Source organism: Drosophila innubila (genome assembly GCF_004354385.1).
Source record: "Drosophila innubila isolate TH190305 chromosome 2L unlocalized genomic scaffold, UK_Dinn_1.0 4_B_2L, whole genome shotgun sequence".
In the NCBI taxonomy this organism is placed as follows: domain Eukaryota; kingdom Metazoa; phylum Arthropoda; class Insecta; order Diptera; family Drosophilidae; genus Drosophila; species Drosophila innubila.
The window spans coordinates 14167555-14178759 of NW_022995372.1; the positions used below are offsets into that span (position 1 = coordinate 14167555).

General features: G+C 36.4%; 1 protein-coding gene across 1 annotated transcript; it reads left to right on the forward strand.

Annotated features, from left to right (window-relative positions):
- Nucleotides 1-2182: 2182 nt before the first annotated feature.
- On the forward strand, nt 2183-2619 carry LOC117781112 (protease inhibitor carrapatin). Its single transcript, XM_034617834.1, has 2 exons — nt 2183-2265; nt 2338-2619. Exons 1-2 carry the CDS (start codon nt 2187-2189, stop codon nt 2568-2570), a joined length of 312 nt encoding a protein of 103 aa, XP_034473725.1. The 5' UTR covers nt 2183-2186; the 3' UTR covers nt 2571-2619.
- Nucleotides 2620-11205: the final 8586 nt, after the last annotated feature.

Here is an 11205-nt window from a genome sequence, read left to right on the forward strand (position 1 = left end):
CAAAAGTGTTTGTCCTGTGTGACCAGTCGCAGGTCAACAGCTCATTTCATGTGATTACTAAGAAAACACAACACTGTGGGGGTGGGAGTATTTCTAATCACAACACACAACTCTCACGACCAGGGTCCCCAATCAGCCAGCCCTGGTCGCTTGTTATTGTCATTGTTATCAACAATGTCACTGCAAACAGCAACAAATTTTGCTCCACAGCAACTACAACAACTAAAACAGGGAGGTAGGTGGACAGAGTTAGGGAAGGGGAAATGGAGGAGGATTGGGACATGTCTCATGTGGGCATATGTTAAACATTTTGACACTTTTGCGCACGGTTGAGCCGCCGACGCCTGTGTTGAACTTTGACAATCTAATGGAACTTGATGAGGGTACACTTCCGCTTAAGCACAGCACACACAACAGCAATAACAACTACGACAATAAAAGCAACATCTATTCGTATTGCGAATTTATTTAAATTTAAAAATGCCAACTGCCCAAATTTGTAACAATTTGCAGCTGATGTTGTTGCTGCTGTTGTTGTCGGACAGGTGCAATGTTTAGCGATAATCAACGCACCGAAATCAGCAACTGTCGGGATTTAGTTACATTTGAAGAGGAAGAGCGAAGGGCACTGAATACAAGTGGTGGCAAGAGGAAAATACGTAAGCCAAACCGCATTAGCGGTCGCAACTGAGCTTTGCTGTGGCCTTCTGCGCAGTTAGCGGCAATTTGCAGCTGGAATGAGGAGAGAACGTTAGAATTCTGGACTAACTGGACTGGCAAACTGAAACTTAATTAAGTGTTGGTTGAGGTCCTTTGGGCCAGTTGCGAATGCCATCGAATAGTTTGCACAAATGTTGTTCAGTGGCTGCCGATAAATGTTAACAGTTTTGGTTTTTGCGGATTTGCAGTTGATTTTAGTGGTACGCTAAAGATACGAAATCTGATTGCATAGTTTGTTGTCGAGCGAACGAGTTTTTTTCACACTTAACAAAATCGAATTTTCAACCATTCAATCAAAAATGCAGTAACAACCGCGTTAAGGACATCGTTTTTATGTGAGAGGTTTCAGGTAGTTCCACTTGTAGACTTTCAAAGATCACTTGTAAACGTTATAGATTTAGAATAGTTTTGTTATAAATTTTATGATAATAAATCGTTTAAATTGTAAAAAAAACCTGTATTAAGCAATGTCATAAATTTTATTAATTGGAAAGCGAATTTAAAAACAACTCGTATTAACTTATACAGAAGTACTTATACACTTTTATACTCGTCTTTATAAATATCCATTTATATCAGTTAAGCATCTTTTTATTCAGCCTTTTAAACGTAATTTTATGTTAACAGGATATAATTATGCTTGTAAATACACAGCTCCTGCATACCCGCGAGATATAAAGCCGTCTAATCTTATGTACAACAATTGCGAATGGCATCCCTTGGGATTACGCATTCTATTCGCAGGCTCAGAAGAAGGTCCTCGTCCCCCTGTCAGTTCGCTGTGCTGCCAATTTTCGTTATCGTTTTCAAATTGAAAATTTGCGTAATCACATTTTAAGTGAAAATCGCTTTACAAATGAAATTAAATCGATTTTTCAACTAGACACTTAAAGCGAGAAAATGATAAGAATCGTTGGCAAAAGTTACGCATACGCAGCGTTTGGCATTTACATTATGGATTTTCATATCCGTTTCCGTTTCCACATCCGTTTTAGCAACTTTAAGTCCACTGCACTTTTGCGTGAAATATGCGATGTCTTTTCCATTTCTTTTTGTTTTTCTATAGTTTTTTCTACATCGTTCCGATGCATTTCAAAGCCCATCAACGTCATCAAATCGTTAGTCAAATGCGCTAAAAAAAAAAAACTTTACCGTCTTTCTTCGCATGGCAATAAAAATGATGAAGTGCTCCGCGAGTTCTCCAAAGTGCATTCATTTCGCATATATATAGTATTTATAAAGAGAGAGAGTTCTCACTGTTGGCGAAGCTAGAGTCTTTCTCTTGGAACTATGCTAACACAAAGAGTAATCTGATTTGAAATTGAGTTTGCAACTGAAGTCGATCATCAAATGAACTTTGATATATTAGTCAATAATCTGAAAATTGAATTGTAAATTCTTACACATTCTTTTATTAAGTAAACTAAGATCTATAACTTATCTATTTTTATAAACCGTCTGTCGTCATGAAGATCTGGTTTTTCATATACTTTCTTATAATCGTTTTTATAAATGTTACTGCATATAATAAAATCATTCGACAACGTAAGTAGTACTTCTGTTTTATTAAAAATTGCAAGTTGATATTCATTATTTATTTTCATATTATTTAATAAGCCAAGTGTTTGTACATGGCCGATGTTGGCCCTTGTGAGGACCAAGTTAAGGTCTATGGCTATGATTATTTAACCAATCGTTGTGTGCATTTCATTTATGGCGGCTGTGGTGGAAATCCAAATCGTTTTAACACAAAGAAGGAATGCATGGAAGAATGTCATGTGGAGGGCGAAGACAGCGCAGAAGATGAGGAATATCTGCTTGATGATGTATATATGAGAAATGAATTATAAAATCGTTATTATTTGAATATAGCACTTGCGATTAAAGAGCATCACAGCATCGGCGTGTCTTTGTTTTTATGTCCTGTTGAGACTTCTACTTTTCTTCCCTCTTGAGTTTCAAGTAATGCGTTTCCTTTTGACGCTAACTGTCTCTGTGGCAGTCTATCTGCCTTTTCTCTATCTCCAGCTCTGTCTATTGCTGCACTCGTACTATACATCTCTGGAAAATGTCTGTTTGCTGCCAATCTGAGCGACCATTAAATCGAAACAACTGAAGTAATTTAACAGCTTCACAGAGCTGAGCTTTGACTGCAGTCAGTTGCCAGCTTTTGCCAAGGCTTTTGACAATTTTTGACATGCAATTTGCGCCGCAGGCTCCAAACAGATGATGACTTTCCCGTCTAGAATTCTCTTGCAATTCTAGGTATAATAGTCCCCAAGAATATCCGTTTTTGAGTTTTTGCGGCAATTGGTAAGTTTACTACTAATTACAATCAATTTTTGCAAATGCGTCAATAAACTTTATTAAAGCTGAGAGTTCGTGGAAAAAGTGCCTACTTTTGTGCGCCTTTGAGAATGTTCGCTCATTAACCGCTCAAAGGCATTTTGCGGCTTAATTAGCGACATAAAAGTAGCTCACACCAAAAGCACAAGAAGAGACCTAGTTAACTGAAGCTCTCCCCCTTCACGTCTATCTGGTCATGTGACACTTCTGGCCAATCCCCAGCTATTTAACTTGCTGCTCACGTTGCCTCAACTGAGGAGGGGCAACTTTTATGACTGATTATGTTGTTTTTCGGCGTTTAATTGCCACTTGGCCTCTGTTTGTGACTATTTTTATGGCTAATGAGCAACTTGAGGTAAATTCTGGTCTATTTCTGTTGGCATCAGGTGCATTTACGTGTGCTGGTCGTTGATTATTATGATTGGAGTGGGTAAATGTCATGACCAATAAAATACAAGAAATTATGTGAGGGTTGTGAAAATTGAGATAAATTAAAATTAATGGTTTGTTAAAGCAGCAAAATAGAAGGTGAGAAATTGGACGGTATATTAAAGGGTTTGTAAGCTATATATTGAGAAGACATATCATTTTCATTTTATTTTAAGAAAAATGTTGTGATCTCAAGTCTGTTGTGCGAAGAATTAATGTAATTTATAAGAATTAAAATAACAGTTTTTTTTTAATAATTTTAAAAAGGATCTGGGATTTAACCACAGCCCTCTGTAAAAGGTTTTACATTTATATTCCATAAATATTTCTTTATGGGAAGTGGGTCTATAATCAGACCTGTTCCGATTTACAGACATCTCTTTTATTATTACATTGACTATGATATTGCTTTATACAGAGCAATACTGTAATTAGGCTTAAAGTCTTATTTTCCACTATTCTTCAGAATATATATATTTCCATTAGAACTGGACACAGCTTCAATAAGCCTGAAAGATACTCAATAGTAAATATGACCCGACTAATATGTTAAATAAATTTGGAATAAAGTTCTGTCATATAAGAACTTTGAATGATTATAATATAGAGATTCGAGAGGATATACTACACAACCAAAAGTATTCACTATTCCTGCAAAAAAAAACATCTAAAACTACCACTAATGTCAATCCCCTTAGTTGTACCCCAATTGAAAGTATTTATTCTTTTATAGTCCATTAATTTTTGGCACAAATTATTGTCTCAATTTAAAGTGCAATCAAACGTCTGACGATATCGCAAACATCACACACTCTGACACCCAGCTTGAAGCATTGGAATGTATTTCACAATAAATTAAATTTCATACGCTCTTGAGTCGGTACTCAAAATTTAAATAGGTCAAACATGCATTTAATTTCCGCACGAATGAAATGAATTTGTCTGCTCTGAGCTCAGCCTACAGCTGTCAGATACATAAAACACACACAAAGTGAGGCAACCGGAAACAGAGGCTCGATAGTCGCCTCCTGCCACGCCCACACCCTGACAAAGGACACGTGAGGCAGGCTGAATTATTCTTCAGTTCTGTTTCACCTTCTGTTCGGCTTTTGGTCGACATCTGCACACTTAACTTATTTGGCTCCATTAAAATCTTGCTAAATAAATATTTAATGCGTGAACAACTGGGAAATTGAACTGGGAGAATGTTAGGAGTCTGTACGGAGACTGTAGGAGGTCGGAGGTGGGAGGTTGGAGTCCGCAGGTTGAATGCGACGCAACAGCCTGCCAGATGATTTATGAGCTTCACTTGTGCTGGCAAACCGCTTGCCACTGCCACTTGCCACTGCCACTTGCCTCGTGCCACAGTTTTGACTGCCTTTGTGCTGGCTAATGGCTCATAATTGATTTTTATGCCTATTGTTGGCCCTGGCCCTTTAAATGGCGCGTTGTTAATGCGACGCACTGCAGCAGTTTCCATGCCCTTCTGACCATAAAAGCGAAGCAAGCCGAGGGAGGAGGAGTACATTAAAATCTTATAATTTCAGCCACATTTGAAGTGTGCATAAATTAATTTTAATGCCATAAAAGTTGTGTTTAATGATGCTGCTGCAAATGGTCAATTGTTCCAGTTAGTTCTACTGGTCACTACGAAATAATAGACCAAATCGTTTTATAAAGAGGAAAATATAGAGGAAAAAGAGCAGGAAATGAATTTTAAGTTTATTTTAAAAGGAAATTGTGCAGGAAAATTAAATTAAAGCCAAAATTTATAATCATTATTAGAAAAGTATAGTTATATAGATCAAATTGCAAGCAATCTAATAATATAAAATTATGATCAGAAAATACAGTCTTGCCAGTTAACACTTATAGTCCTTAAATAAATGTTTAAAAGTTTTTTATATAAATCTAAAAAAAAACGAAGAAGCACAAACAATCTTTTTTTTTCATCTACATTCTTTAATTTCCTTAAATTTAAGTTTTTAAACTTCAAGCAACACTGGAAAGATAATTCACATGTAAAAATGTATTATTTAGAGTTGAAAGTGTGAAAACAATGTCTGAGTGTTTAAGGCGAATATTTTGTTTATTTTAACAATGGTTAGATTTTTTAAATCTATTCTGTATTGAAAAAATAAATTATTATATTGTTTTTCGAAGGAATTAAGATACATCCTTTACTTCAGCTAGTTATATTTACCGCTTTCTTAGTATTTTATCAAACGTTCATTCATTCTTCTCACTCTTACATTCTTTCTCCCTTTCTACCTCGTTTTGCATTATTTTTTCTCGTTTGGTAACTCCGTTAACATGCCATATAACTTGAATTACCCATTCCCGGATTGTTTATCAGAGACACAACCCAACTTGATTTAATAATTCTAATAAGAAACAGGTTCGCCCCCAAGAAGTTGTTGCCTCCAACTTAAATCTAAATAAATATATGTCCGTTTACGACACCTACGCTACGTACGTGGCCATCACATGCCAAGCCATGGCTAGACTGGAGCAGCATCTACCCTGTCCAGACTTGGTCCCGGGTGCTGTCTACTCGTATACAGGATCCACGAAAGTGTGGCACCTTTGGCATGCCAGGCATTTCTGGCATTCACTTTAATAATGCGCATAAATTGGTAGACCCGTTGGACCTTTTGACTGCTTCATTCCCTTGCATCTGGCCCTTATCCAGAGTTGGCTCTTGAATGGCGGACAGCTCCTCCAACCAGACGAGCGTGCGTTCATTTCATTTAGCTTTTGTTTGACTTGGCCCCGTCCACCAGCAATTCCAACTTCCATTTCTACTCCCATTCCTACTCCCATTCCTACTCCTACTTTTTCTCCCATCTGTCTGTCTAGCTGGGCATTGTTTTTGGATTGTTCTTCCCCTCCTGACTGACTGACTGACCCCTAGCATATTTTTGCAAGCGTTTAATCTTTAATTTGCCACTACTGCATGGGCTAGCCACATCTCCCCCTCTCTCTCTTCTCTTCTCTTCCTTCCCCTGGCCTGTGTCTGCCTGTCTATCCAACTGTCGACTGTCCCAGCTCCTTTCGCTTTTGCCCTCGGCCCAATTTATTTGTTTTCAGCTTAGCTTTTTGGGGGAACGCATTAAATTAAATACTTAGTCGCTGGAATAGTAAAAATTATGCCAACATTTAAGTGTTTAATATCCGTCTGAGACATCGGACCGATGTTTCCCACTTTTGGGCACAACGACTCTGATATTTATTAGTGGACTTTAATGGAAAAGCAGCGGACTCTTGGCTAAACTAAATTGTTTTTGTGCGCTGAGTTATGAGGAACCATAAAGATATTTGGGTTATCCTTTTCGCAGATGTCACTGCGAGACATTTGAAATGGAAATTCAAGATAAATTTAGTACTCGATATAATTAAATTTAAGAAAAGATATTTTCAAATTAAAGCAAAGAAGAAAAAGACTAACTTCAATTTGAATGATTAATCATTTATTCAAAATATATCTAACATTACTTTCTATTCAAATTTATGTATAGTAAAAGCACGCATAATTTTATTTAATAATACAATTTTGAAAAAACAAATGCGATTATAATTTATAAATTGTATTATATATTTTAAAAATATTTTAATAATTTGCAAATGGTTATATATACTGTTTTTTATAAATATAATTAAACTCTCCTATCTAGATTTTTTTTACATATTTGATCATATCTGTAATTTTTTATCCTTCTGATCTATGGTACTGTATGAAACATTCTTTCTTTCTCGAAGTCCATCTAATTTAAAAGCTATTTCAAATAGTATGTGGTCTAAAGCGTCAAATACTTGAATGTATTGCACACCTTAAACGAATGAAATAGCTATCCGTGCAACGACTCCAACTACATCCAAGCTACATTCAATGGCGCTTTAGTTGTGCAACTGAATAAATAGGAATAGGTCTGGAGGAGCAAGGAGCGACCACAGACTGAACCCAGAGGACCCTCAACAGAAATGCACTCGACCGATGGCTCCTGCTGTTGGCAGCAATTGTTAATAAGATTTGCACATCATTTCACGTGTCTCGACCAAATGTCTGTGCTCCTACATATATTTGCATGCAATAAAGCCACAACTGGAGCCAGTGCACCAGTATCTCCTGGATCAGCTCCTTCCCACTGCCAATTTGCATTGTCTGGTGGCATTTTATGGCAGGGCGCACTTGATGCTACTATTGTGGATAGTTTTGTTCCTGCAACTGGCAAAATGGTCATGCTTACGATTCAAAGAACACAACGGGGAATAAGTTTCGAAATGGGGGATTCCCCCAACCATTCCAAGACAACAGCAAGTGCAACTGCAGTTCGTGTTTAAGTCGCTTGGCTGACCATTATTGCATTTTTGAGGGCAGTTTTTGACATAAATTAAAAAGAATTTCCAAGGAAACGAGAAAACCTCCATGACGATGCTTTTAATATTGAAAATCAGTTTCTTTGCCGGGTCTAAATGAGAAGAATACAAAGTAATCGGACGATTTGTTATAAGTAATTGATGTGAACCTCAGTTGATTTACTTTTTTGCCAAGCAATATATTTTACACTCTTTGCATAATTTATTGCGCGTCTTAACCCAAAACAAATGAATGCTGCAAAGTACTAGACCTAAGGATATCCTATATTTCTATACATTTTTTCCAAGATTCAATTTAAAAAGATTGCTGTAGCTCTCGAAATCCAAATGAAATGTGACATTAAATAAATACATACATTTGTTAAACTCTAGCCTAACTTTTCACGAGTACAGGGTACACAAAAAAGGGCAAATTACTTAAGTTGCCATAAAGGAATGATTTGCTTATTTTTCCATTGTATTGTTGGGGCACGAATGAGAGATAATAAAAACAAAAACAATGACCAGAAATGGAAAAAAAAGGTCTCACAGATAAAATGCGACAAATTAATTGAAATTTATGGCTCAGAGGCGTGTACAGTTAGGGGGGTGTCAATGGCAAATGGGGGCAGTATAGAGGGGTGGTTGGTTGAGTTTTTGCTGGAATTAAGGAACAATTAGAGTGGATTACTGAACTGACACATGTTGAGTTAGATCTTAGCTTAAAGTTTTTCTGTCAATTCATTCCCATTCTTATTCTTTTCTTATTTTATAAACATTTTCTTGGCAGTCGAAGTTGATGCCTTTAGGCAATTTGTGACTAGGAATTCAGTCTTATTTTATCCTTTCATATGCAGATAGGATTACCTTGCCACAAAGCATACTTCATGGACTTCACCTGCGGTTAGCATTAAGGAAATTTTTGCGAGAGTTCAACTCATTCAGAAGGCAAATTCAATGTGACAATGTGACAGACTGACGCCTAAAGGAATTCCTGCGGCAAACACCAGACCCAAAAATTGACTCAATACAAAATCCATTAAAATATCAACAAAACTCAACGATGCCGTCGAAGACGACATCAAAATGTAATTTTCAGCTGGCGCACAGCTTACGCATAATAATGAGATGAGGTTGAGGTTGAGAATAAGATGAGGAAGAGACAGAGCAAGAGCGAGAGCAAGAGAACTAAAAGCTTAATTCAGCATGTGTGTGCTGAGGTTTTTCACAACACCTAAGCCATCTTTCCAATCTATGGACGTGTATTGTGGCCAACTTTATAACAATTATCCATGCATTAATAAAAACTGACGAATATATTTCTTTAAAACCCGCTTTTGACTTCTTTGTTCCATTTCCTGTTCTACCAATCACTAATCTAATATTATTTTAAAGATATTTCTTTCTCTCTAGATTTCCAGGCACGTTTCCAATATATTTGATGACTCAATTCCAAGCCAGACACATTTCTTATATGCGAGTACACAATTTCATTGATTTTCATTACCCAAAAGCAATCGTTTTCCTTTTGCCAACCATCAACAATTGAGCAACATTTCCGTTTCCTTTCTACCGAATTTCTGTCTTGTTGTTGCACATTTGACAATGTCAGGGCCAAAACGAAGTTTCTCAAACTGAAGTTCAAGTGCAACGAGAGCCGGAAACACGTACTCGTCTCTAATGTCATTTATATTTATAAGTTTTCACCGCTTTTTTTTCAAACGAGTTTGCTTTAAATTTAAGCAAATTATTTACAGAATTTTGCACACGGCAAAGTGTCGGCAACTGACAGCAACTAATTGCAAGTTATTCTTGCCACACAGCATAAGAGTTTCTGCAGCTTCAGTTTTCCTTTTCCTTTTGCCTCACTTGCGGATTGCCCTTTGGTTTTTCACTTTCCACCACATTGTCTGCTTGTGTGCTAAATTTTACATTATTCCCTGCCATGTTTCTGCTGCTTCTTTTCTTTCTGAAGAGCCTTTTACCTGCTCTCTTCTTCCATTTCCCTCTCCTCGCTCTCGTGTAGTGCGAATAATTTGCTGTCATTGCCGTTGTCGACGCCGGTAAGGAAATTTAAAATCGGTCGAGAGTTATTTATAATTCGTTGACTGCACTTAAAGCCACAGAGAACTCTTGGTGTCTACCTGATAAATGAATCTGTCGTCAGGCCAGACATGAAACGAAGATTGCACTTTAAATAATAAATAAGCCAGAGAGCTTTCTGCATGAAATCGAAATGCAATTGCAATTCAAGTTAAACAGTTTTCCAATAGACTTTCAATTATTGCGTGCCACTTTAAAAGCAAGTTTAACAAATTACGTATACGCAATGTGGTGTGGCATTATTTAGCGTACGTGTTGCTTCACCCTCGTTTCGGTTCGTTAAAACAATTCATCCCCAGTTATTTGTGCCTCGCTGCCTGTCATTATTAATGCGTGTAATTAGCGCACTTTATAAAGATTGATTGGTGAGGCTTTGTTGCCCGCAAAGCCAAAATGGAACCTTCAGACGTGGCCCTCATCCACGCACAGAGAAACCACAGCGTAAGCAAATACACACGCACACAGACAGCTTGAGTTGAGCACTCACTCACACTCACCCTCACACACTCACACTCAAACACAGTCATACACATATGGCGTAGTAGTATTCGCCACTTGTTTATGTGCCACACGCATGACTTGAGCGTAATTTCTTTCTTTTTACCCTTGACTTAAGAAAGAAATAGAGTTTATTCAGTTTATAAATGCAATTTATTTTTTAATTATTATTTATTTTGATTTGTAACCCTAAACAGAACTGCACAATTTTTATCTTATCATATGTTTTATATTATTATTTTAACATAAAATTGTGTTATCATTAGTCGCACTATTTTTACTTTATGTGTTGCTAATAAAAATAACATTATTTACTTTACTTTATAAGAATATATACTTATTCCTTCATCGTAGACTTTACTTGTATTTAATTTTCATTCATCTTATAAATTTTATTGATACGTAATCCTATGTTAATGTTAAATATTAATAAATATAATTGTTTTTTTCGTTTCTTCTCAATTTTATAAATTATTTATTTTGGTGGTATAATTTTTCTTATTTATTTTTTAAATACAATTAATTTCTAAATTTATTTAAGTTATTTGGTTGCTCCACTACGATTCATCATTCTTCTTTACATACATTTACTTAATTAACATTTCCAGGGTATGATGTATTTGTCCATGAATAACGTCAATACTTTTGCCTGCTTTAATATAAACAACGCGACTTGTTTCCATCTCCTTCTTTGCTGGCTGATGCTATACGGGAAGTTGGATTTATTGTTTTATTAGCAATGCAGGAAGTTGT

Bases quoted from the DNA above. Each gene is read 5' to 3' on its own strand.
- LOC117781112 (XM_034617834.1), top strand. From the start codon at position 2,187: ATGAAGATCTGGTTTTTCATATACTTTCTTATAATCGTTTTTATAAAT. The intron at 2,266-2,337 runs GTAAGTAGTACT...TTATTTAATAAG, and splicing joins TAATAAAATCATTCGACAAC to CCAAGTGTTTGTACATGGCC.